This window comes from Calonectris borealis, chromosome 1 (genome assembly GCF_964195595.1).
Source record: "Calonectris borealis chromosome 1, bCalBor7.hap1.2, whole genome shotgun sequence".
Classification (NCBI taxonomy): Eukaryota; Metazoa; Chordata; class Aves; order Procellariiformes; family Procellariidae; genus Calonectris; species Calonectris borealis.
This window is the reverse complement of record NC_134312.1, coordinates 3,501,186-3,529,091: the sequence shown is the minus strand read 5'-3', so window position 1 is coordinate 3,529,091 and position 27,906 is coordinate 3,501,186. Positions and strand designations below refer to the sequence as shown.

The following is a 27,906-nucleotide window of genomic DNA, read 5'->3' as shown; positions in this document are numbered from 1 at the left end:
AGAGCTCTTAACTCTTTTTGCATACAGCAAATAAATTACTTAGTAAATAGCTTGAGACAACCAACCAACCAACTACTACCACCCATCCCACCAATAATTATTTTTAACTCACTTGCGTGAACATTTAATATTGTCTATCCCTGGGTTATTATGGAGACTTAAAAAAATAACAAGACAAGTATTTTGTACTGCATCTGCAAGCAGTTAATTAGCAAATGAACTGGAAATAAGTAAGACCTGCTCACTGCGGGATCTACGCTGGGACCTTTTGCAATAAATAGCAACTCCTAGGTGCTACAGAGAAGGGAGCAGAATGGGAACTGCCTTCCCTGATATGTTGGTAGCCAAAGATGTTGTCACTGAAAGAGCTGTTGAAGCTTTACAGAGGATTAAGGGGGAAAAAAAAAGGATGAATGAAATGAAAGGAAGAAGAGATCAAAGTTGGCAGATTGAAACATTCGCTCTGTGTCTCTCTGTATGTATCTGCATGTGGGAGCATCCATGCTAAAACCTCTGTAGGGGTCAGATGCTATTCTGTGGTCAGCTGGCTGAGGTTAATGAATATAGGGATTGTAATTGGCTGTGGGTATGATGAAAGTGTGTGTGTGTGTGTGTATACATATGTGAGAGAGAGATTCATCACCCCTTGTCTCTTGTGCTCATTTGTTGAAGCTGCTGAGCTACTCTTCCTGAGGGAAAGCAGCTCGAGGCCACTCTACCTGCACCCCAAAGGCGAATCAGTAATCAATGTGTAATTCAGCCTCCTTCCCAATCCCACAAGTCCCCGTTGCTGACAGATCAGGGTTTTTTTAATGGTTCTTTCCATTCTTTCCAGAATTCTATGATTCTATTCTATGATTCTATATATTTTGATAAATTTTGACTCTCCTGAAGGGAAGGAGCAAAGACAAGCAGGCACCTCTGATTAAACAACCAACCAAGCACGGTATTGCCTGCACCAGCGCCTGTTCCTCCTCTCTGCCAACTAACCCCAGTCTTGGCCTCCAGCAATCTCACCAGCCCATGCCAAAGTCTCTCTGAAGCTGAGAGCTTGCCAAAGACTTTGCAGAGAACTCAGCCAACGACCTCCCTGGCCTTGGCCATGGTGTATCCGCTGTTTCTCTGGTATCCCTAGAGCACAGCCTGTCCATCTGCCAAAGCCTGAAGGAGTTTTGCAACATGGGCAGACCTCACCCGGGGTCCCATCAAACTCATTGTCGCCAGTGAGGTAATGCAGGCTACGTGCAGACCCCAACAGTGCTGGGCAACACCTCTCTGTCCTCCCACCGCTGTGGTCTGGAGAGTTGGGGTAGAGGAGGCAGATGTGGGCAGGGTATGGGCAGACTGATGCTGTGGTTTTCTGACTTCTCTGCAAAGCACAGAGCACAGCAAAGCTGAATCTCCTTCAGTGACTTGCAGGTTATTTTCTATAGGCGTTACCAGGAAAAAAGACTTCTCGGTAGTGTCAGTGTTGTGCAAAGCTGGAGTGACACAGGCAGCTATGCTGCTCTGCCATACAACTTTTTTTCCTGGCCCCTGCACATCTCTAACTAATAAATTCAGTCTGAAAAACAAACCCCAGCAGGATGAAGACCAAGGAGGAGCTTAATACAGTAGACCTCATGCACATAGATCTATGACACTCTTCCAGATATATGAGTGATCAAACAGAATTTAACGCTTAAGATAGCAGCAATCGTCTTCCCCTTTCAACATGGATTTTTAATGAGGTAATGTTTCGTCCCTGGTAGGACACAGCACTGTAAGCCATCACATCCCCACCACTGATACATCTCCTACATTCAGGACAGAATAGGGAGGCATGAGAGGAGCCAGAAGCAGATGTTGATTTCTTACCTCCAGATCCCTCAGGACTGGATGATCTTCAATGCCAGGGAAAAGCACCCTCATGGTATAGGTTCGGTAATCGAGGAAGGGGATCCCGGCTCCATCCAGATCACTTGTCAGCTCATGAATATCTGTCTGTAGCTCTGCAAAGGCTGACATAAAAAAGGAAGGACTCATGTAGCAATGACAATCCAGATCTCCCTCACTGTGATGGGAAAAGCCCTCAGACCCATGTGCATGTGACTAAGGTACAAGTGGAGAAACATCATGTGGAGAGGAAAAAAAAAGGTGGACAACAGCAGTGTCACCTTTCCTGCAACACAACCTTTCCCCAGGGACACGTGCCAAGGCTCTCCCTGGACTACGAGTTAGCAAATACAGCTTGGACAGGGTGGAGGAAGGCTGGACTTAGGGAAAATAGGCAAAGTCAGATTAGATCCAGGCTTGAGCCAGATCCACAGGGTTCAACATTCCTGTTCCTTGGTGATATTTTGGCTCAAAGGTTTGTGACTGGATCTCTCTTCTACCAACACTGAGACAGTGTCAGCCTTCCTTCCTCATCCTACCTTCTTTGCACTCCAGTGCCACCCTGGACTCCAGGTTGTCCATCTGCATCTGCAGACGCTTGAGGGTGAGGTCGCTTTCTCTGGATTTGCGCTTGTACGCAATCAACACAGCCACGATAAAGATGATGAGCAGGCCACCGGCCACCGCAATGCTGACAATAGCTGGCAAGCTGAGAGGGCTGTCTGGAGAGATGTAGACCATCCCTGGGGAGAACTCCATCCCTCCTACACGAGCCTAGAGGGAAGACAGGAAAAAGTTGCATTGAAACTGCCGAACAAGCTGGAACACAGAGAAACACCATCATCTCCCTGACTAAGGCTGAATGATGACCTCCTCTTGTCTCCCAAGTTAAACAGAGCATGAAGTACGTGGATAGAGAATGGCTAAAGAACACCTGAAATGTCATGTAGAAGCACCTTTGTTGGTCGAGTGACCATGAACCCAAACAACAAAGGAATTCTGGTGAGACAAATCTCACTAGTCCCAATGTCCTGGCTACATAGAAGTTTGGGGTTCATTCTGGGTTTTCCATTCCTTGTCCCAAAGAGCTATGTTGTGCTGGACTGCCCTGATGACACTTAGTCCCCAAATGCACACAGGACACACAGCTCATGGGTATGGTCTGATGGGTCCTAACCTCATAATGGGACAGGGGACATCTGACCCACACAGCTGGCACAGCAGCAGTCAGGAGAGTAGGAAAGTAGAAATCAGAGTCACAATTTGCTTTTGACTCTTCAAACGGAGAAAACTGTATCTGGGAAGCCACTGGGATAGCAAAAAAAAACCCCACAAAATCCACAGAGTCTGGTCAATGCTCTTTACAGCCCTCCTAGCCACACATTGGCAGGACGACTGCAGATCCTCACCAGTGGGACAGGGAGCTGAACACAGCTTTCTGCTCTCCATGCACTCCTAGAGGTTCCCAGGGCTGCTGCCAGCCCCTGGGACAAGCTGCTGTGCGAGGACCTTGCTTTTAACAGCCAGAAAGAAATGCTGCAGGTGGTACTGCTGCAAGCCCAACAAAATGCTCTGCTGAAGCAAGTCTGTTAGGAGCTCATTTTTACAACACGAACAGCACTCCCAACAGTAATCCCACAAGGAACTACTCGCTCAAGGCTACTACAAGGTTGTTCAAGGCTATTTGTAGAGTAGGATAAGTTTTAGTGGCAGGGGGAAAAGCATTGCTGTGTAGCTTGAGGTATAAAAAGAAGGCTTCTAGGACTGTGCTGTGGTAGGGGAATACTGGTTATAGATCAACATAAAGCTAGGAAGATGCCATGCAAAGATCTTGAAGGATCGTGACATGTTGATGAGCCCCATTACTTCTCCCCAGCTGAGCTGTGTCACAGAGAGGCACAGCAGGCCCTGCACAAAGTGCAAAATCTTGCTACCAGGCAGAAATGTAGTCAAGACCCCAGGGCTACATGCTTCACCCTCCCACTGCAACTGGGACCATTGCAGCATGTAATTGAACCTTTCTCTTTTGTGAGAAGTTCTCCCTCACCTTCCCAGCTCCCACAGCAGCTAGTGAAAACATCTCCCACATCCCAGTCTGATGGTTAGCCTTGTCTTTCATCCCACTGTCTTTCAGTTAATCAGTCTGTCTCCAGCCTGCTTGCATACACATTAATCCCAGGCCTCCTATGCCTCAGCTCAGGCACCTACTTGGGTTTCCTCTCCAGGTCACAGGAGGAAGAAACTGGCCCAAGGAGGAAGGGTTGGAGCCAGCAGAAGAGACTATGGAACAGAGAGTCATGAATTAATGAAAAGTTTACCAGCTGCTTTCGCTCCTCACCACCACAGCCCTTGCTGGGGACATGAATCTCTGTGACCCCACCATCTCCTAGAAATTATTCTGGCCCTAGTTACAACTTCTGAGAAGATGTCTGTTTTGCTCTAGCACCAGCTGTAGGCTGTTCCTCAGTAGGTCCTGGCCAAAGTCACCTAGATGTAACCCTTATGTCTTGGACAGGGCAAAAGTGAATGTCTGGAAATATCTAATTTCCATCCACAAGGTCTTCTCATGCCCTGAATACTCCTAAGCATTTTGGGGTGGGCTCTAGAAAGTTAACAATGTCCATAATGAGAAATGAAACCAAACCTAAGCTCATCTGACCAGGTAAAGGAGTTTCAGGGTGACCAAGGTGACAAACTGCCAAACTCACATGCTAATCTAAGCACTGAGAGCTATTGCCTTTTGCCCTAGACCACTGTCCCAAATCCTCCCAGCAAAATTTGCTCACCAGTTTGCACAATTTCCTCCCTGTCACAGTGAATCAATAAATAGATTCATTATATTTCATTTTCTGTTTCTGACAGTGGCCCTTTTCCTCCAACCTTTGCAGTCCGATGAGTCCGAAGGAGTATCAGACTAGAATCAAACAACCCCATCCCAATCCCCAGTGCAGGTCCATCCTCAAAGCTCGCAGAACAGCCCATCTCCATGGGTGGGATTCCTCTTACCAAACATTCGGCATGCACATCTGGGTTAGACATTATAGCATGCTTTCAGAGTCAATATAGAGAAGGAGCACTTTCAGTATGTGATTTCTGTGAGCTGCTTTTGACACCTGTTTTGACATTAGGATGAGACGTTTTATTCAGTGGAAGTTCCCATTTCTCTCCATTAACTATAAGGGGATCTAGACTCCTAGAGGTAAGTGTCTAACAAAGTTAGCCCCAGTGCATTCCTCTCTAAAGGTGGTTTCCTGCACTGGGAAAGTCTTACAGTCCACGAATCAAACTGTCATGATCTGAGGGAATCTGTCTCTTGAAGAAGAAAGCCTGCAAGGCTGCAGTACTATTGCAAGCATTTAAAAGAAAAAACAAGCAAATATGTAGATATAACCCTACTTTATTTTTTGGGCCACTGAGTGGTTTTGGAGGAAGCTATTTATACCTTCAGAACATGAGCCCTCCATATTACCAAACAACAGTTTGGCCACCTGTTAAGTCTATTAATCATGAATTTGTTCTAAATGGCACTATGTCAGAGCCCAGTTTTCTCCAGCAAAGTCTTAGGGGCCACCTGTAGCACTTCAGTAGTTCCCATTGTGCAAAACTTGACTCTGGTAGTGTCTTTCCTAGTGCAAGTTTCCTTGGCCAAATGTAAGTGTCTACCTTAGATGAGATGAATTGTGCCCTGATCTTCAATTGCTATATTTCACCATCTCTTCATCCACTATACAAAAAGCCCAGGGTGACTTTCCATATACAAGTGCCTACATTAGATACCAACAACCCTTCAAATACTCCACTTCTTCATTGCAGACGTTCTCCAACATAGTTACTCATGGATCTTCCTCATGGCTCTTTCTTTTCCTTGGAAAAGAGCTTGCCTCTGAGTTTTAGTCAATCTTTTTTAACCATTGCTTTTAGTTCTTTTCTATTTTTTCAAATAGAAAAATATTTAATTAAGAATATTTAACTCTGTCATTGTATAAAAGATAGCTGAACTAGATCAAAAACATGTTGACATCAATGTGTGTCATTTTCATTGTTCCTTCCCTTAGAAATAATTTCAGTGTTGCAATGGTTGATTCAGTCCCATGGTCCCCTCTGAGATCTAGGCCACCTTTTGCAGGAAAGGGTTTGTTCAGCAATTTACTCAAGGTCACACAGAAACAGCAGGAGGACCTGGGAGAGCTACCTGTCAATTATCCTGACCATTAAAGTGACATTCATATGGGAATACATGGGAATACATTTTGTACCAACCCAAGCAACAGCCATGCTGCAGGAGACATTTCCCAGCCCAGCTGTCTCCCTGGTAAGTTCCAGATGCAAAGCCCATCCTTGAGCACTGGCCTCCATCACAGGTGACCTTCTGTATTTGGTTTCCAGCCCAGATGCTGTCAAAGGGTTGCCTCAGTGTTGGCAATTGAATGAGAAATCTGTAACTTGTCCCTAACACTGATGCTCATTAACAGGCTTCAATGCGATCATCTTCCCATGTTTCCAGCAGCATCTCTTGTTTGATCAGTGTCCTCAAAAAGGGATTATTTTTTTCTCTGTGGCTTCACTTAAGCTGTCCCAAGCTGTAGGAGCAGGGGAATCTTCCCAATTAGTAAGACCTGACCAGATGTTCATCCTCCCTGATCCCCAGGGGTTGATTATTGCTCACCTGACTTTGAGTTTTCTCTCTCTAGGGTTGGTTTTGTCCATCTCTGACTAACCATATGTTTAATTATATTCATGAAAATGACAGGGAACATATATTGCCTTGTTCAAAACCTTTGGTATTCACACAGAGAAAATTTCTCACTTCATTATTGCTCCTCTTGGAGTGTCTTAATGTGCTTTACAATGAATCGAGAGCCACGGTATATTTGCATGGCTGAAAAAGATTATTACCTCTATTTTCCAGATGACAAACTTTGGCACAGAGAAGTTAAGTAACCAGTATGAGGTCTCCCAGCAGCAGTCACAAATGAGACCCAAAATGGTCGCCATAAACTCTCTGTTTTCTAAAAGTCCCCAGAAAGCTTCCTTTTTAAAGAGCCATGCAGTGTGTCTCTGTGAACCGCTATGAGTCTCACTGCATTGAAATAAATAAACATGTGACAGATACAGCTTCGGGAGGGCAACAGAGAGGTGGAAAAAAGTTGATCGCAAGGAATGAGAAACATTGATCATTTGTATGTCTGATGTCAGTTGTTAGCTTTTGTTGTGTTTCCACCCACAGCTTGGTACAACTCAGATGAGTTTGCTGATGTGCTGTTTATCAAGCAACAGCACTGAGGAATGCAAATTACTGAGAGGAAAGTAAAGAAGGGGTGAACAAATCAATGGTGAGAGGAGGAAAAGCTCCCTCTGATGTAATCCCTAGGTCCATTTTTCACAGGTTCCAGGAAGGATATGCAGGAGTATACTAACTTGTATAGATGTCAAAACCTCAAAGTCCAGTCACACTAGAGTCCATATGCGGCTTTTTGTTTTTTCTCCTACATAAAGGCAAATTTTAGCTACCAGCATGTTGCTAATTGCTGGGGACTGTGCTGAATTTAACAAAGTGTGTCATGTAGGGAACATGTTACATATATGAACTCATATGATCATCTAGGGTTCATACAGTCCATACAACAACAGAAAAGAGTCAAACTTTCCTAAAGGGTTTTGATTATGAAAGGTTTCTCACTGTCCATAAAGATCTCCAGGTTACTCTACTACTCTTCTACTTCTCCAAGTTACTGTTGATAGGGATATATCAAGAAGGGTCCCTGATGTTTATGGGATCTACGGAAGGCAAATGGTGATGCAAACTCCTGGGAGATCTCTGCCAGCTCTTCTGCTGGTGTGCCCTCCCAACCCACCCTGGAAAGGCTGATGAGGTTCAAGCACCACTTACCATCACCTTGTGCCGTCCAATGAGGTTTGGGGACTCGCACAGTAGCTGCACATCTGATACCGTTACCACACAGGGCTTCTCACCAACCAGAACGGTGTAGTTCAGCTTGGCATTCCCTCCCGCCACTGGTGGGATCAGGTTCTTGCCCTGGATAGAAAGGAATATCATGCCCCCCCCCCCCAAAAAAAAAAAATAATCAGGAAAGAGTTTACCTTCCACCTCTAGTTCGTTCCTGTGACACAAGTGTTAACATTGCACATTTGTGGTTCACCATTTGCTAACACAGAGAGGAAAAGCCAATTTAGAAAGTCATGCAGAGGACAGCATGGATGGCTACAGACTGTAATCAGTCAAAACAGCCTGTCCTGCTCCTTTCTCTCTGGAACTAAATGAGAGATGGTGCACATAAGTCTTGCACAAACGGGCCCTCACAAAACATATTCAGGCAAGTAAGACAGACCCCTTTCCAAACATGCAAGAAGGTATTCTGCAGGCACAGTCATTTCTTCCCATATGCACCACCTACAAGTGCTGATACGAAAATGCTGAATCATAAAATTACTTCTCTGTATTGCTGTCCAGACTGCAGAAATGACAAAGGACTAGTGTAGGATTTAACCAGGGGTGAGAGGAAGGTCTTGAAAACCCAAGAAAGAAACAGACTTGGGTATTTAATTGCCAGCCCTGTTGCAGTGGCAGAAAATGTTCTTCCCTGGTGAACAGCAGCGGGTACAAATTTAGGCTGTACACAGGTACAGGAGTTTATATTTTTTAGTTATGGGTATTGGCAGATGCTGAGCCAATGCTGAGATTCATGTTTGCAGATGGTGACTCTGATATGATGTGATATGGTAGGTGCAATGAGTGGAGAAAATCTCTGGGATGCAATCGGGATGCCACTGTGATTCATGGGGTGCTGGCAGACAGAGAGACATGGCAGCATGTGTTTGATCCTCCTCATCCAGGCCTTGGTCCCCATCTCACCTTCAGTATGATGGGACTTCCCGGCTTCAGCTCCAGGATCCCTGAGGGATTGAAAACCTCAAAGATTGGGTTTGGGTAGTAGGTGAAGTTGGTTTTGTTGAGAATCAGCAGGGACTGCACGTTGTCAAGAATGAAGCCAAACTCCTCTGGACGCTCAGCGAGCTCAGACTGGTGATTGGGGTCAACAGCCAGTGCCGGAGCCTGGCAGGTCATCTCCGTGCTGTTCTGCACCTCACAGTTCTGGAGAAAGAAACCCAACACAAGAAATTTTTACGGAAAATGCCCCCAGCCCTCCTGGTGGGCAGACACCTCCCAGTGAAATGCTAGCCTACTGCCAGAGGACAGGCAGGAGCAGACCCTGAAGTTGGCTTCCAGCCCTGCCAAAGACCTGCTTCTTTTGTGTTTTTGAGAAATGAGTAATAGATTGTGAAAAGCATTTTATCCTGACTCCCATTTTAAACAACTAGGAATTAGATGTCTGGTTGTCCTTTAGGATCTGAGCCTTCATCTTTCTACATTGTGGTTGCTAGTACTATGGAGAAACAGCACCAGCTCCATGGGATCCCAGCTGTGCTTGTTATGAGAATCTTCTCCAAACTAGTCTGATACCTCCATCACTGAGAGCACACTCATTATCACAGCTAGCATAGCTTTGGCTCAAATCAATCGAGAGATAAGTGACTTGGACCAGCCAGTTTCATATTGCAAAATAAGTCAGATATTCTTTGCTGTAACAGCTCTTACAAGGAAGAAAAGGCACCGGAGTACTTCCCAGCACAAAACCGATGGGCAGTTCTACATGAGCATGTGTGAGATGATGAATAGGCTTCATCATCTGCACAATGGTATGATTTTTTGAGACCATTGTGTCAGGCAAGAGCTGGAGTCTGCTGGAAGAATAAGATGAAGTCATATAGGTTTCCAATTCTGCAGGAAAGCTAGTTAAGTGTTTGGCTGTGCTGTATAAGGAAATACAACATATTACCAAAACATACCTATGAATACGCATAATCAATTGGACCAGGGTTTTCCCAGAGTTCGTGAAGGACTGGAAGATTGCCAGTTAAGATTCACAGACACAGAAACCAATCTCAACAAATATTTCCTGAATCTGGTGAGGTATGAGAGGTGACAAAATTGCTTTGGATTTGGCTTTATGCAGGGAGGTATTAGTTCATGGCAGAACTGGGATAAGACCAAGATCTAGGTCTCTCAATTTGCAAACTGTAGATGCAAATGAATCTACCCCATATTCCTGCATTTTCTTTTTGGATCTACCACAGTTTCATCACTGTTCATGTGGCAGTAGATGATTTAAATGTCTGCAAAGTGCTTTGAGAACCTTGGGTGGAAAGCCCAAGGATTAATCTCAAAACCTGAAAAATGCAGAGGATCTGGAATTTCAACCCCTACCCCAATTAGTCCCTCTGTATTTTTTACTTTTGGAGCCTCTTCTTCTGGGATGCTCTTTCACACTTGGTCCCAGGAAGTGCCTTTTCAGATGTTGTTGCGTGGCCCCGTCCTCCAACCTACTGTAGGTACCAGCAGATGCTGCCTGCTCCTGAGTTTACTAATTGGAGGTGCTAAACTCACACATTTTAATCCTCTATCTGGAGCTCCTCAGTTCAGCACTTCACTTCCAAGCGAACTGTCCTCCCAGACCTTGGTAAAGCTCTGCTGGCTTTAGCTGCTTCTGATTCCTCACAGAGGAATCACTGAGAGCTGAATTAGGCTGTAAATCTAGCTGGTTAAACCTGGATAGACTCTTGCAGGATCCCAAACAGTCCAGGGAGTGGACTGTCCAGTAGTACTAACGAGTATTATTCACAGTGCCTTCTGATACCAGCATCCTCAGCTAATAACCTGAATTTGGGTCTACTTGGCATGGCTGATAAATAATGCAGGTTATACATGGGCCAAGAGAAAGGACAGGTATCCTTGAGCCAACCGAAGAAACAGGCTCAGCAGAGGCCAGGAGCTGAACGACTCTTCATGATGTCTCTTTCTGTTCTTGCTTTGGTCCAGTGCTCCTTCATGGAGAGAGGATGGGTAATCTTTCTGAAAGCCCTCTTTTCTGGATGCAATAGGAAATTGCAACCTCCAGAGCTATTATCAAGCCCTTATCAACACCTTGGACATGTCCCCTCCTGTGATTGATCCCCAGCTCAGCAGCCATACTCACGTTGACGTGTTCCCTTCCACCATGCTTTGCCCGGATCTGGGGGTTTTGGATCAGGTCTAGGTGAGTTCCCCACACTGCAATGGGTGTGTTGCCACTAAAGAAGAAATGAAAGAAGAGCATGAACCCAGCTAGTAGACATCAGAACTGAATGCACCAGCAATGGGTGATGTATAGTCCTAAATGACCACATCTCAATGTCCCATAGGAAGGGAAGGAAAAACAAAGCAAAGTAAGTAATTTTTCATTCATTCATAGGGGGAGAAAGAAGTAAAATCACATGTTTGCTAAAACTGTCACATCAAGCAGCATCTGGGTGTTTTTCATTGTTAGGACTCGGCAACCAGAACCTTCAGTAATGAGAAGAGTGGGAAATCTAACAGGGGCTCTTCAGACTACATGTCCTATATCACTTAAGGAAGGGAGCCTGAAAAACCCTTACATATAGTCCTGTGCAAGCAGCTCTTGAGGATTCAGTGCTACCTTGGTTGAGGGCTGTAGTCCCATCTTGCATATTAAACCCGCCATAAAAATATCACCCTGAATAAGGTAATGTCACCTCAGTGAACCCACTTCAGTGCTGCTGGGGAACCCAGTCCTGCAGCATCTAGAAGAAACAGATCCAAAGTCTTCAGATCCGATCCAAAGGTGTGGTTTGCATAAGGCATTTGCTCAGTTTCCATCTGGTGACCCAGGCAGATAAGCTCTGCAATGTGTGTTAGATCCAACATTTGACAGAATAGAGATTTCCAGTCATGTTGTCCCTTTGCTCGGGCAAGGACTGATTTCCTGAGAAAGCCAATTTAATATGAGCCACGACCCTGCATTTGGTAGATTTTCTCGCTTTTATAACATCTGTTTTAGCCCAGCTTAAGATGGAGAGATGTAGACAGAGCCCTTCTCATTCCCTGCAATCACTGTCACCAGAAGGAAACAGCTTTCAGAAACACCCTTCTTTCCTTTCCCTTGCCTCTTCCAGCTGCAGCCAGCAGTGCTGTTTGTGGGACTTTGGGGAGTGGAGAGGAGGGAGGAAGGGAACTGCAAAGGAACTGATGCGTGGGTTGGTTTTGAACGCTGTGTTGAGGAGAAGGGTTCACCATAGATTCATCAAGGATTCACCAGCTTCGGCCATCCCAAATCAAAACAGCATTGCTCTACCAGGGTGAGCTCTTTGCAGCACTGTGGTGGAGGCAACGTGATGCAAGGGCTGAAGGGGTAAGAGTTATCCAAGAAAGCAAAACCTTTGGCTGTCAGGGCTCACACAGCCAGGGCAGGATGAGGAAATGTCATCAATGGACAGCCCCCTCTCTGAGGGTTTCCCAGGGTGAGGAGTGCTCTCAGTTTCAGCACCTGCCTCCGTAATTCCCCTTGGAAACTGTTCAGGCTGTAGTTTATTTCCTGGAGCGCTCTGCTGGGAATGGGAGGGGAGGCCACGCGGAAATCAATGGGATTAGGAGAAGAAAGCTCAGAATCTCTTTCCTGCCTCCAGGTAAATCTATGCATACATAAATACATTCTAAATGAGAAAACACCAGAGAATAAACACACTGTAAGGAAGAAGCCTGTGTTGGCCAACAGATATCCCCCAGTTCTGACCTTTGTATTCCATGTTCCTTATTTATCTTCCTTTATTAATCACATGGGGCAGGTAGGAAAGAATGCAAATATCATAGAATCATAGAATCATAGAATCATAGAATGCTTTGGGTTGGAAAGTACCTTTAGAGGCCATCTAGTCCAACCCCCCTGCAGTAAGCAGGGACATCTTCAACTAGATCAGGTTGCTCAAAGCCCCGTCCAACCTGACCTTGAATGTTCCCAGGGATGGGGCATCTACCACCTCTCTGGGCAACCTGTGCCAGGGTTTCACCACCCTCAGCGTAAAAAATTTCTTCCTTATAGCTAGTCTGAATCTACCCTTCTTTTGGTTTCCCCCTTGTCCTGTCACAACAGTCCCTGTTAAAAAATCTGTCCCCATCTTTCTTATAAGCCCCCTTTAAGTACTGAAAGGCCGCAATAAGGTCTCCCCGAAGCCTTCTCTTCTCCGGGCGGAACAACCCCAACTCTTTCAGCCTTTCTTCATAGGAGAGGTGTTCCACCCATTTTCGTGGCCTCCTCTGGACCTGCTCCAACAGGTCCATGTCTTTCCTGTGCTGAGGGCTCCAGAGCTGGATGCAGCACTGCAGGGGGGGTCTCACCAGAGCAGAGCAGAAGGTCAGAATCACCTCCCTCGACCTGCTGGCCACGCTGCTGGTGATGCAGGCCAGGATACGGTTGGCCTTCGGGGCTGCGAGTACACATTGTCGGCTCATGGCCTGCTTTTCATCCACCATATATGTCTCTGCTCAGCAGTATAGCTGTCAGGTTTCAGTGAGCTGGCCACAGCTGGCTGGGACTGTGCTTCAGCCCCTCTAGTTACACCCACACTGGTAAACCAAGCGGCCAGGACTCAAACACTGGCTGGTGGCCATAGATGTTGATAAGCTGTTAATAGTAGCCCAGGCAATGTCTGGTCCTGATTCAAGGGATAGTAAGGGCCAGGGAGCACTCCCAACTAGCAGGACAGATGAAGTTCAACTGCCTTTGAAGGAGAAAAGATCATTGGTGGTATGGTTGAGGGCTATGAATGCTCACTGGCTTCAGGAGATTTTCACATGTTCCAGATGTATCAAATGTGTGCGCAAATATACAGATATACGATTGTGTGTATATACACATAAATCCTTTTATTTAATCAACCAAGTCTGTGCACACAGTTTTAAACCCACGTGTTAGAAATTCTGTATTTGGTTTGGAAACCGAGCTTGCAGGCTCAGACCACAGTTATTAAGCACAGCCACAGCACCGGATCAGAGAGGGACCTTCTCTCTGAAAAAAAAAGTCAAAGCAGTTGTGTTTGCTGAAGACACAAAATCACCCCAAAACCCTCTCTGGCTTGCAAATCAAGCAAATACAACTGTTGCTTGCCTTTGCATGAAAACCACCGGCCATTGCCCTTTGTGTCTGCAGGTGAATACCCGGTCACGGCCGCTTCTTGCCTAGGTCGGAACAGAGCCCAGAGAGATGTTGCTGCCCAGCAAAATAACAGAGGTGCCAAGACTACGAGCTTTCTTAATTTAACTCCTTATTGTCCCAAAAGATCTGAGCATAATTTTCTGCCTGCAGACTCAGATAATTGCTGGGTGTAACTCAAATCAAACCCACATCAAAAGTATTACTGGATCCTCATACAATTATAGTTACCTGCCAGCCCAGTGTGGCTCTTTTTTTTTTTTTTTTTGGCTATGGGAGTAAATTAACAGTAATCTTTTCTTTATTGTCTTGGAAAACGGCACTTGAGGTTTTAAGCTAGGATCCGTACATTCATTCACTAATTTTGCAAAGCTGGTTTAGTAGCAATCATCTATCCCTCGAAACAGCTTAACCCCACAGCCAGGAGTGATGAATCAGAGAAGCACAGTGGATTTGCTGAAAAGAATCACACCGCATAACAAATACACTGTGGAACAGCCTCCTCAGTCTATCTCCAGATCCAGGTGTCTTGACTAACTTATTTCTTGCTTCATTCTCAGGACTGGAGTTGGCTGCACTTTCATTCACCTCTGTGTGGAGGTCTTACTCTAATGCTTGTCTCCATTATGACCTGCTGGACGGAGCTCCACAGCTAAGAGTTATAGTGCTTAAAACTGTCCCCGACACCCTGAACCACAGTGGTAATCCTGGATATTGCATCTTCTCTCTCTGCACCCTTCTCCAACATTTGGAGTGATGAAAATCCCTTTGGAGTGATTCAAAAGCGCAAAAGAAAGAGGATGAAGGTGGAGGGGGGTAGGTCTGGTTAAAATTAGGCACCTGCTATCACTCAGGTGGATTCTTTCTTATTTCAGACACCAAAGAAAGCAAAGGTTAGAGGCTGTACCTGAATGATGAGACAGGTAGAGTCCCAGTCATCCATCCTAGCAGCTACACTCCTTGCAGCTAAGCTGGTGCCCACTAAACAAGCACCTCTTCTTAATTTCCTTTATTCTGGGAGGTGGGATGGGTGGTCCCTCAGTAGGACAAGAGGAAATGGCCTCAAGTTGCACCAAGGGAGGTTTAGATTGGACATTAGGAAAAATTTCTTTACTGAAAGAGCGGTCAGGCCTTGGAACAGGCTGCCCAGGGAAGTGGTGGAGTCACCATCCCTGGAGGTATTTAAAAGACGTGTAGATGAGGTGCTTAGGGACATGGTGTAGTGGGCATGGTGGTGTTGGGTGGACGATTGGACTCGATGATCTTAGAGGTCTTTTCCAACCTTAATGATTCTATGATTCTATGACTCTATGATCCAAGGCAGCAAGCAATGGGATGCAGAGTCTCTGCACCTCCGGGCTGGGCAAAGCTTTGCCGATATACCTGAAGCATCTCCTTGGCTGCTGCTTTGTCTCTTGCTGGCAGCTACAGCAGAGAAACCAAGGAGCAAATGGGCTCTGGAGAACTTCTCGTCTCACCTCCCAGCCAGACCTGAGGCCAGGCAGAGGAACGTCCCTGTGCTGCAACTTTCCTGGAGATAACAGGGGAATTCACTCTCCCGGGCTGTCAATCTCGCACCTTTTAACTGGCACTGAACTCACTTTAATAAGGAAGAGAGTAAAGCGATTTCTCATTTCACTGATAACCTGAACTCTGACTGAAAATAAAACCCCCAAATGGAAAATCCAGACACTAAAGCTTCAAGCCCAATGTGCAAAGATTCAATCCAGCTAAATCGGTAAATTCCCTCACGGTAATTAAAGGCACTAATTGATTTGTGAAAACATCTTCTGGATGGGAGCTGAACTGGGGGGATTTACAAGCCCTGCTCCTAATCCTCAGATAGTCCAATCAGTCCTGTTTGACAGGGGAGCAGAGAGCTGCCATGGATGAATGAGGGGAGACTAAGATTTCTTATTTTGTATCTTTTCAAGGAAATACCAGTGCATTTAATGACCAATTTCTCTCTTCCTGAGGCCATTTCTGCAGGCTTCTGAGAGCATTTGGATATTGCTTTGATGCTTTCCACAACCAGAGCAAATGCTCATCTCAGACACCTTCATGTGAACCCTCCGAATTCACCAAAGCAGCATCAATGGGGTGAAGAGAAAAAGGGATGGCTAACGAGGAGGAAGGCCCTTTGATAGGGCAGAGACCAGAGCTCCTTTTGTGTTTCATCTCGGGAGCTTTCAGGCATGACAGCCAAACAAGCAATGCTTAATCCTAAGCCAGCAAGTACATGAAGACTGTGGGAAAGGTGGGAATTGCTGCTTTCAAACCCAAGGGAGATTCACTTCTCTAAGCACAGTTATGACATTTATGCCTGGGTTTAAGAGATCGGTGACTGGTCCTGCTGCCATGCAAAGTTGTGGACCCAGTCCAAGGGGGCCCAAAACACAGTCATGACCAGAAGCACTAGGAATTGCAGCTTTTAGGGATACAATTGCATAGTTTAACAAGTCTCAGTGGTCTGTAATATTACTCAGACTGGAGATAAACCCCAAGCTCCAGTAAAGAGGGAGAAAGCTTCAACACTAGGTTGGAGACCTGCTGCACGTGCCTTTGTAATTAAATCTTGAAGGCAAGCTTCTGGTGAGCATTGGCAGCTGGATTTTGCTGCATTAAGCCAGGAAGCTTTGCCAGTGAAGGCAGGGTGCAGGACCATTTAGGTTTGGACTACGCAAAGTTTGTTTGGAGAAAGAACCCTGCTCCTGCCCATCTCTCACTAGACTCTGTGGAAATTTTGTCCCGGGGTATACATGAGCCCAGACACACATTGAGCGCCCAAGGTGTTACAATGAATGCACAATGCATTGCTGGCCTTTTAGTCTTCCCAGGAGGCAAGTCCACCAGACCTCATGGTCTTGGGCTCTGGGAAGTAGCTCTGCACAAATCTATTTCTTAGTGAACACAATCCTTGGAAAGCACTTTTCTGTATCAAGAATCAACATGAACACACCAGTGCTGCATTAGAAAACCGTGGAAGGTGGTAGGGGGTGTCCATGGGATGCTTACCTGAAGATGCTCCACTCAGGCTCAATCCTCAGGATGGTTGGATCCTCTACATATTCATACTGCAACTCCTGATGTATCTTGGCCTTGTCCACTCTCACGGACACCTTCACCTTCTCAAAGCCTTCATCTGAGGCAGTGGTGTTACAGACAATGTGCTTGGTGGATCTCCTGTGAGCAGAAGCAACTAAATATAAACCAGGCGCTACCAGTAGCAAACCAAATGGTGCCAAAAAGAGCCCAGCTACTTACTCCTATGTACTGTGACCTTAACCTACGCACTGTGAAGTGGTGAAACTCGCTGCTAGAGGAATATGCTGTGAATAGTGTGACACATTTATCTGAGGAAGTGACATTGCCTTTTCACCAGTTTAAATAAAACCACAAAAGCCATCATTTCTCAGGTCTCAGAGTGAAAACTGAACCCCAAGGGAAGTCCAAAACAGACCTCTCTCCAGAAGTATTTCTGTGTGATTAAATACTTACTTAATGGATGTTTCCTTCCTGCCTGCAGACATGTGCAGCAGCAGCTCATAAAAAGGGGTGTTTGCACCTCAGCTTTCCAGTCTGGGATAATAAAGTTTACTTTGCATTAGGACTGTAAGCCTTGCTTAAGTGCAGTTTGCAGCGTGCCTGGGACCTTTGCATGGGAGGTGCTAATGTAGTGGGAAGCATATTATGATTATACTCAGAGTATTCTGCATAAACCTTTCCTTTTGGGCAGAGCTCAAAAGCAGCTCCAGGTCTGAATTTTGCAGTGGCCTTTACCTTCCATAAAAAGCCAAAAAGCCAGGCTCCAAATACCCTCAGCCTCTTCTTATACCCCTAGAAAGGGTAAATCAAGGTGCATCCTTCCCTTGCAGCATGGCACTCACCGTCACTGACTGCAACACCCTGAAAGACCACACTCAATCCCTCCTAAAACTCCCCAGTCTCCAGTAAGCATCTCCAAGCAGCTGTGGTTCCCACTTGGCCTTTTAAATCACAAGCTGTGACTTCACCCTCCTGAATTATAGATGCTGGATCACACCACAGTCATGACAGGCGGCTAAACAGGTTCCCCACAGCCAGGAGAAGGAAGGGCATTGCCCCAAGACAGTGGTCCCAGGTCTCCTATGAATGGGCCCTTCTTCTGCCAAGGACAGGCTGAGAAGAATGTGCCAACTTCAACTTCAGCCTCCACCGATACTGGCAGCAAAATGTGTTGCACTGAGTAGTTTTGAGCTGCGGGAGCCCCTGGGAACAGGATTCAGGCTCATTCTCACAGGGATCAGGGAACATTCAGCAGGTAACACTGACATTAAGCCTCTCTGAACTGCAATTGAACAAGAGCCAACCCAGAGCCGAAATGTTGCAAATCATCCATTTCTTAGCACTACAGAACTATTCTGGGATAAAAGGGAGGTGTTTTAATACTTAGAACCAATGTTGTCAGATTTTCTTTGTCGCCTCTGCTAAAGCAGGGACATGAAAATGAATCTTAAAAACGACAGACTCCCAGAGCAAGTAGCATAGCATAGGACCGTGAAGAATTGTAGTGAAATTTGACAAAGGGCCATAGAAAAAAGCACATCACATACCAATCAAAACAATAAAATAAATCCTATTCTCCCAACCCAAAACATGCACAGTAAGGTTGTGCATGGCGCAGAATGAAAAAGTCCCATTTCTGAACAGACACGGCCACAGGCAAAAGAGGCACTCGAGGGACAGGGTGTCTGAGCTGCAGAAGGCGTCTTGACTATAATTGCTCACATCTTTCAGATTCAGGCATGAACAGTAGGAAGAACTCATCTGTACCTGTAGAAAAGGCAGGGTTGTCGCCCAAAGGTCACGATGACATTGCTGCCCGCATTGAGATTGTTGCCCGTAATTGTCACCTGGGTGCCACCCGACACTGGTCCCCGCTTCGGCTTGAGATCAGAGAGTGTCAGAGTCTGTGAAGACAAAGGGTCGTGTTGAAAACACAGCAGAGGAACATAGGTACCTTCCCTCTCTTGTTTTAGTGATGGAGAGAGCTAGGCACCCCCAGAGGTTAATCATGTGTTAGCTGGACTTCAGAAGATGACCATATCTTCCAGCCAATAGAGGAGCCTAGGATGACACCAGTCCTATCATAGGCACCTTGCTTGAATGCCAAGCTTGGTGGGATGAGTTCAGACCTAACCCCAGCCTGTTCTCCTCACCCCTGCAAAATCAGGCCTGCCCTTGTACCTGCTCAGAAATACCCTGTGCTTGCAAAGTCAATTCCACACCTGGAGCAACTGGAGCCACAATCTTCCATCTCCACTGCCTGCTTGACACAGCTCAGGTGTCTTTTTGCCTCACCATGCAACACCACCTCTGCAAGATAAACCGGGTCTTGAACTGGCTGATTGGATCTTAATGGGGACTCTCCACCTCCAAACTGTGGAGCTCACAAGTGATGAAAACATCCAGGTCTTTAAAAGATTACTCTAAACCCTATTGATCTGACAAGGGAACAGAACCTACTGTATAGCTCCAGAGACACACCTAAAAACTCCCTCTGTGCTCACGGGCTTTTTCCCTGGGAAGGAGGAGAGCTGTGGTTCAGCAGAACATCTGAGCTCGTGTCTTGCCTCCCCCACATGCCCACCACATGACCCCAAATCTTTCTCTTTTTCTTATCGGACTTGGATGTTGAGACAGTCTAGTACTGCATGTGTCCTGCATCGATACAGCACATCAGGGCTTCTGTTGAGATGTATACTGAAATACTACAGCCACAAAAGGAGCACTGTCCAGATGAACATCTTTCTCCTGTTTCTGCTGGTTTTCCGAGCCTCTTTTCCAGATATAACATGGTGCTGTGTTAATATATCAAAAAGGGGCACAATTACTTTAGTGGCCCCAAATCTCAAACTTCTTTTTCTTACCCTCCTGGTCTCCCTTCTTTCCAAAATCAAGATAAAATACTTGCACTCTGAAGGCACAGATCACCCTGTTACCACAATGCAGAGAAGAGACATCCATTTTCAGGGAGAAATTTGGAGTTACAGTTTATTCTTTCATTTGCATTTTAATAGAAAAACTTTCCACTCAGTCCCAAGTGAAAAGCTACTATATGCATTTAAATGAAGATTATTTTTTCCCCCTCTCTTTAAGAATGATGACACAAATGTTTGAAGCTCTCCTCAGCTCCTCTGAATGAGCAGGTACATCACGCAGTCACCTTATTGAGCTTTGGAGACCATTAATCCATGTTTATAAAACCACCTGACACACATCACAGCTCCCTCTTTCTCACACACAGAGCCCTCTCTATCCCTGTCCCCCTCTGGCTAATCGTTTTGAAGAACAGCAGCAAGGTTTCCACTTTGCTTTTGTTCAAAATGCAGCTACCGCTTGGAGAAAGGACTAAACATGAAAATCAGACATAGAGCTCTCTAAGAAAATCTATTGTTAGAACTGGACACTTCTTGTGTTTAAACTTGACTGGTTTTGACATGATGGTTTGGAAACTGTTTTTATATTTTCCTGGGTATATTCTCTAACAGCTATTATTGGGATAAAAGATGCAAAAGATGCAATTCAGCATGTAGTGCTCCTCTATTTTTTGGGTACCACCTCAAGCTCTGATGGCAACATACCACCTCAAGCTCTGATGGCAACTCCTCTTTAATCCCTTACTGATGGCCACCACCACTAGTACGAATTACTGCTGACGGTGATGGTTGCTGCTGGGAGGTGACCTCCCACCCGGGAGAAAATGGGTTGAGAATGGCCAACTTGATGCATACAGCCTACACAATAGAACTGCAATAGTATCTGCTTTACAAACCATAGAGGAACATTTGAGTTAAAGACCCAAAGCCCCTGTCCCACTCCTGGATGGGTTTTCTGCCCTCTCCTCAGAGGTAGATCAACTAGCCATGCCCTTTTGAGGATCCTCACAGACCAGAACTACATCAGCAACGCTCCTTGGCAAAGCATTGCTGTGTGCCGTGCCGATCTTACAAAAGAGTTTGTGGCTAAGCTTTCAAAGTTGCGATAAATCATTAATTATTCACAATGGCCTTCATAAATATTGCACAGCATGTTTGCAGTAAAACTCCACCTTCAGACTATTTACCATTTCCTTGTTGGTGAAAGGTGATGGAAAATGCAAGGGGGTCTAGTGGATCTGTAGTAGGTTGAAGTGGACAGTGACTACAAGGGAAAGAGGACGGGAAATCTTCTGTACCTTTCTAGGAGCTTGCTTATTTTCCTCTGCTCCCCAACCCCTTACTTTCCTCCAGTACCTCCTCCACACAGGCTGTCTACAGAGAAGCTGCCATCAGAGCTGTGTCTAAACTGATGTCATGGTGCATGTCAAGACCTTGGTTCCTACTTCATTCCTCCTGGGGACAAGGGCAGAGCAAGATGTGACTCACACAGAGCTTGTGCACCTGGGCTTCCTTTCTATGGGTTCAACAGTGGCAGCAGGAGGGGAAAGATGGAAGGAAGGCCTGTGGCAAATGTTCTCCTGGGACAAGGATTTTAGGAGCAGACCCAGAAGCGATGCAATCAGAGTAGCCCACATCACCTGCACTGAGCCATAATACTCTCATCCAAAACCAGAATAAAGGCAAACTTGCTTCAGCATCTGAATTGAAAAGTGAAAGGAATTTTCTTTTTGATTGAAAGACCATGGCAATAATCATAGCAACAAAATGAATTACTTAAAAAAAAAGCAATTATTTTCATACAAATCATCATAAATTTCATTTCAGCCTGCAATCAAATGCTTTGTTTCCCTTTTGGCTTATTGTACTCTCTAACACAATTTACATTTTTGATCACAGATGAGTTTAAAACAAACTAACAGCATTTTGAATTGAAAAGTTCTGGTTAGAAATATGGAGAAGAACTGTTCTAGCATCTCTAAACTAAGCTACCTCTGTTTTAAAACACTGAAATTAAATACTCTGTTGAAGTCAAAATATCATCTCTTCCAATTCTTGCAGGAGAGGGGAAGGCTGAACCTATTGGCCAAATTTGACCCTGTTTTGCTTCAAACCTTTTGAAAAGCAATTTTGCAGAGGATTTATGTGTCAGAAAGCGACATTTATCTCCCATTATCTCCCATGCGATGCCCTTCCTTAGTTTTTAAACATCTTCCTTCCCTTAAAGCTGCCACCCACCGTTGCAGGATGCCAAGGCATGTTGTGATGCCTGCAATAACATCTCTACCCTCCTGGCAGAAGTATCGGAGGAAGCCAAGCCGCACCAACAAACACAGCTCCCGCTATGAAAGCAATGGACACGGGAGAGGGCATATGATGGGCAGGCTGGAGAGAGTCTGTATTTTTTCCTGTCTAGTACAAAGGTATTGAGGTGTGCAGCAGAGAAAACCCTGTTGACTTCATGCTTATGCACGGCTGGGGTAGCTGGCAGCCAGAAAGCCAGTAAGCAGAGGGAAAAGCTGTCACAGACGGACACAGATGATTAAAATCAGACAGTAATTCCAAAAGTAGCAAAAGTGACATGCTGAAGTGTACTGTCCTGGAAAGAGCCCTTCTGTCTGCCCCGTGGGGGCTATTTCTCAAGGTGTTTGTCTGCCCCCACCACTGTAGCATCTGAGTGACATCAGAAAAAACAGAGAATAGAGAAATTTCGGTAGCTCAAGGGGGAAATCTAAGATATTGCATTCATTACCAGTTCTTTACCATAAAAAAAATGCTCGGGCATGTGAATAATTTCAGAAAAGACCCATTCCCTTGCAGGAGTCGAGAGTTTCTGATGGGAACAAAGAGACCCTCTCATCTCAAAGCTTCATGGATCTGCACAGATCAAGGCCAGGCAATGCTTCCATGTCCCCAGCAAGGGGCCTTAGAGGAATAAGCAGGTCTCTTGGACAAGGAGAATCGTCAGAAAGAAGCAAAAAAACAAGTTATATGTACAACACGTGTTTGGCTCTGCTCTTCTCTTCCATGAGGCTTTCACCATGGCAAAGTGACAGTCTCAGGCTGGACTTGCACCAGTAGTAGCATGGAATCAGGCCCAGAGCCCCTCTGACTGCTTTGCAAGCTGATGTCCCAGACAGACAGTGTAGCAAGCCAATTTGCCAGCCCCAGCAGTGTCTCTAAAAAGAGCGTGGCTGCTCTCTGAGATGTCAGCACATGCCGAGTGGAAGTTGTGCGTGTGATCTCACCGCTCACCATCCCTAGGGACTTTTGACTTCATCTCCAAATTCCTCATGGCTAAGTCCTCTCTCCAAACGACCTGCCCTTAAAAGCTCACTGAAGTTCAAGCTTGCTGGTGTCTATCATTTCATCATGGAGCACCCAAAACAGTTGCCCACTTGCACTGAGCCCCAGTCACACTCTACAGCTCACCTGCAGCCTGGTTGGTGAACGGGTCCCTCCTGATTTAGTGCTGCTGGGGTGCAGCACTACTTCTCCTGGACATCCAGAAGACCACCTAACGCAAACACCCCTTGAATGCTACACCTTGCAGAAACACCTCCCACTGCTATGGTGACTGCCTGCGGCCCAGTAAATGGGAATTTTTGTCCTTGCTAGGAGAAGGCCATGGGCTTTGCACTGACCCAACACTGCAGGGTCTCTGGGCTGTCTCTGGGCTTGCCGTGCCCTGAGCTGCGTGTCCCTGTGATCACAAGAGTCCCATGGCCAACAGCCTCATGCCTGACCTGCCTGAGCTCAGTGATGGGACACCCTGCATGGCCAAGGGCTACCACCCTGGGCAGGCACTACCCAGCAAACACCAGATCTTTGTGTGCCCTGGCTGGGCACTGGGCAGCTCTGCCACTTGTGCTGGGGACAAGGGAGAAGGCGGTGGAAAGAGTAGGGATGAAGATACACCTCGGGACACTCAAGAGTGAGGAGGAAGAAACCCCACCATGAACATCACGCTCCTCCTGCTGAAGACCTCAGGGCGGTAATGACAAGTGGCAACCCCCATGTTTCTTCTGGAGAACACTGGTGCCTTCAACTGTAGGGCCTGGAGGGATGCTGGTAGAGTGAACATCACACCGGGGAAAAGTAAGATTCTAAGAAAGGTTTTTTCCTTTTTCTTTTTTCTTTCTTTTCCTTTTTTCTTTGCTGTATAGCATTTTTAACAATTAATGAGGATTTTCTGTACTAATTTGGACCATGGCTGTAACTGTAACTGGACTAATAATTTGGACTATTATTAGATTGTTAAAACATTAATTAGGCAAGCTATTTTTGCTCATAACAAGACTTTGAAAGGAAATGGAAGGAACAACTTGGTACACTCAGAACGGCAGTCAAGAGCTCAGAGGCTGCATATGGTCAAGGACAATGGATAGATGCAGCACAGGGGACCAGGACCCAAGGACCTTCAGGGCCAATAAGAACTTCTCGCAGGAGCTTACCATAAAGTAGTAGAGCTGTGAAGACCTGGCCATGAACTCTGGTTTGCACTCAGCCACACAGATTTCCACGAATCCGGCATGCTGGCTGGGCTTGGCCTCCCCCATCTCACACACTATCCTGTGGAGAAAATATGAACCAGAAGCAAGGTTTGAGGGATGGTTTGGTGGTGGTCTGGGTAAGATGGAATCGGAGCAAACAGCCCATACAGCTGGGGAATGGACTGTAGACTTCACCCATCCTCTTCTTTCCAATCCAGGATCCAAACTGTGGACTAAGTTATTCTTTAAAGAAGAGTGGTGGCTTTTGGCTGTTGGCACTTGGTGGGACAAATGCTTAGCTGGTGTAAATCAGCATAGCTTCACTTAAATATACAAATAAATGCTGGGCTGAGGTCTGACCCCAGGGGTCCCTCTGTCCTCCAGCCTTGCACGGTGGACAGCTTTGCAGCTGTGAGGCTTAATGATCACTCCTGCACATGGTAAGCTGCTTCTCAGGACTGCTGCCCCTGGAATTGAACACCCTTGTGGTGGCTGTTATGTGAAAAACAGAGGATAACTTCAGGACATATGCCATGAGGATTATCTAAATATGCAATCCAAATACAGTAATAAATGAATTATTAGCTCCTGAGCTGTAAGTGATGAATGGCGTCTGCCATTCCTCACTTCCAAGGTTGGGTGGAATGGACTCCTTAGAAGACCCTACAGGTAGCAATGGCTGTTATTAGGTGTCCTGTGGCCCACTGTCTGCCACACACCCAACTTACTGCTCTGCTGGGATGTACCCTTCCACCAGCGGTTTGCACTCCACTCCGGCCACTTTGACGTGAGACGCAATATCTCTGAACTCCAGTCCCAGATTCTCCCCACGGATGGTCACTTTGGTCCCTCCTTCGCGAGGGCCCGTCACTGGATTGATCTGAAGAAACAAGCCAAGAAAAAAGGAAAATAATCAAACCATCTATGTAAAGACATCACGATCCTCTCAGGTGAAAGAAGAGGCAATATCAGGTCTCTTTGTGACCACTAGAGACACTCATAATTACGAATGCTGAACAACTTAGGGAACAAGCATACTCCAGATACATCGCTCAGTCCAGCTCCTCTGTAAATATATATCACACATGCCCCAACCTCAGAGTATACAAAATTCTGCCCCAGATCTCATTTACTCTCTTTTAACTACTTGGAAAACATCCAGAGATGAGTAGGAGATGTTTTCTAGGTAGGAGCAGGGGTTTCTGGTAGTGCAGCTGAGCTCTGCACTTCATAGATATGAGTCATGGAAAGGCAGGAGAGGCGCACGGTGGAAAGAACAGAAAGAAAAAGAAAAGGACACACATGGCTTCAGCCAGTCACTGTAAATCCCAAATTCCCAGCCCAAAGCACATGAGGTTTTTGTTCTGTTCTGGAGGTAGGTATTGGTCATGCATCACAAACTCAGATGAAAATGTCCACCTGAAAAAATCAGCCGAGACACAACAGAAACAGCGTGTCAGATTAGGTACGGAGTAGGTGGCCAGTGACTGAGACAGCAGCAGCAGTTGCTGTGTGCCAACACGCATTTCTGAAAGAGCTCCAGCTGCCCTCAAGGGAGAGCTGGGGCCAGGGGAAGGGCAGGCATGGAAGCATGGACAGCTTATTTGTGGGGTGGGAGGCCCCTGAGCCCCAGCATGAGATGAGTGGCTATCCCAACCATCCTGGTGACTGGTGGTGTGAAGGTCCATCCCAGTCTGGACCTTCACCAGACCCTAGCAGGGGTAGGATTACTGTGTCTTGCTCAACAGCACCTGTGTTGGGCAGCAGAGCCAAAGCACCACCCAAACTTCAAAGCTTACCTCTCCCTCCCATTGCAGAGCCTCACCCTGCACCCAGAGCTCTCTATGTCTGTGCAATACTTCTGGCCCATGCAAACGGGGTATGTACGTAGGAAAGCATTCTGCATCACAGCATCACCCTTGTTCAGAGACAGGTGGAAATTAGCATTGGAGTTGTCTCCTCAACATTGAAACAACACAGAAATCATGGGGCTGGCCCTTAATTATCCCAGTTCTGCCCTTCCAATTATTCACCGTGCTCAAATGCTTTGTCATACATCTGGCTAGTTGAAAGGGGCTTCAAACGTTGCTTTCAAAGGGTATTCCCTGCTGTCCATTCAGGATGCCATGGCTGCCATCTGCCAGCGTTGGCAAGGGTCTCTCTGCAGTGAGGAAGGGGGAATTCCCTGTCTGAGGTCTGTACCCACTGGCCGATGGCTCTGCCAGCTGGGAATCTCGGGCTGGCAGCTAGACCCTTGCGTAGCAGTCGGACTAGCAGGTAAAGTCAAGGCACTGACATGAGCAGGGCTGCTCTTGACCGCTTACCAGTGCTGAGTCTGGCACTAGGAATAGCCTAATTTCCACCCAGAGGCCAATTTTTAGAAGGTCCATCTTTAATAAAAGGAGAGAGACCCTGGTATTTTTAGGGGATATTTTATTTTAGGATATTTAATTTTAGGGGCTGCGAACCACCTCCTGAATGAATGTGTCTTTGCTCTGACTATACAGGCAACCAACAGAGGTTAACAAATTAATAGCACAGGTGGTCACAGACAAGTGCTTGGACCTCTAGGGTTGTGTAGCATAGACAAAACCTCTGCAGCATAGACGCAGTGGCCCGGTCTCAGGTCCAAAAACCAGACAAATACCACTTGAGTCAACAAAATCAGAACCATGGTAGGCTTATTCCTCCTCCAAAAGTCAACAAGATACTTAAGTCCTAAAAAGAAAATAGCATAACGTTCATAAATCTGACAGGTGAAATGATTATTTAGGTTGGCTGGAGATTTGACCTCTGGATGGTTTGTGGTGATGAGATTGATAGACAAGTAGAAAATGGATAAAAAGAGACAGGAGGAGAGAGGCATTTGTGGTTATTTTGGAGGAAATGAGGAAAGTATCTTAAAAAATGAGAATGAGAATGAAATTTCTATTCCAGGAGAAACTAATACTGATTCTCTTAGTGGGGGATTCAACATCAAAAACTTTCACTATTTTCCAAAAATGCAATTCCAGAATATTTTTATTCTGAATCATTAATAAATATCTATTCAAGCAAAGTTTTCTGTTTGAAATACTTATTTTGCTAACATCTGTTAATCCTCTCCTGATGAAATACTATATGAATGATGCTGGAAGGCTAGAATATATCAACATACCAAATGCAATCTAATATGTACTCAAAATTAAAAAAGAAAGATAAACTAAAATTCCCATATTTTATTTTATTTCCTTATCTAAGAGAACTGAGTTCCCCATGGAATATTTTGGTTCTGTTTTTTGGTATTAAACTTGCCATCAAATAGTTTTTACTTGTTCTAGTAAGGCAGGTGTCTAGTAAGCTAGGTCTGTGGTTAATCAGGGCTCACCTATGCTTGAAGGAGCTTGCTAACATGGGCAGTACACCTCATAGCTGGTCAAAAGAGGATTTTTTTCTCTTATGACTAATATCGTTACCCTGAATAAAAGAAGGTGTAGTGGTGAAAAGGAACACCTTGCTAGAAAAGTCCTTTTCTTTAGAAATAAGGGTGAGTTTGAGACAAAAGTTTCACTGCAG

General features: G+C 45.7%; 1 protein-coding gene across 1 annotated transcript in view; it reads right to left on the bottom strand.

Moving 5' to 3' along the window:
• Positions 1 to 27,906, bottom strand: part of PLXNA4 (plexin A4) — a 432,942-nt gene that overhangs the window by 44,968 nt on the left and 360,068 nt on the right. The window contains exons 12-20 of the mRNA XM_075142680.1: positions 25,080 to 25,231; positions 24,313 to 24,430; positions 18,753 to 18,889; positions 16,956 to 17,123; positions 10,932 to 11,025; positions 8,750 to 8,989; positions 7,766 to 7,912; positions 2,415 to 2,649; positions 1,858 to 2,000 (exon numbers count right to left, since the gene is read on the bottom strand). Of these exons, the coding sequence (XP_074998781.1) occupies positions 1,858 to 2,000; positions 2,415 to 2,649; positions 7,766 to 7,912; positions 8,750 to 8,989; positions 10,932 to 11,025; positions 16,956 to 17,123; positions 18,753 to 18,889; positions 24,313 to 24,430; positions 25,080 to 25,231 (1,434 nt within the window). The remainder of the gene's footprint in view (positions 1 to 1,857; positions 2,001 to 2,414; positions 2,650 to 7,765; positions 7,913 to 8,749; positions 8,990 to 10,931; positions 11,026 to 16,955; positions 17,124 to 18,752; positions 18,890 to 24,312; positions 24,431 to 25,079; positions 25,232 to 27,906) is intronic.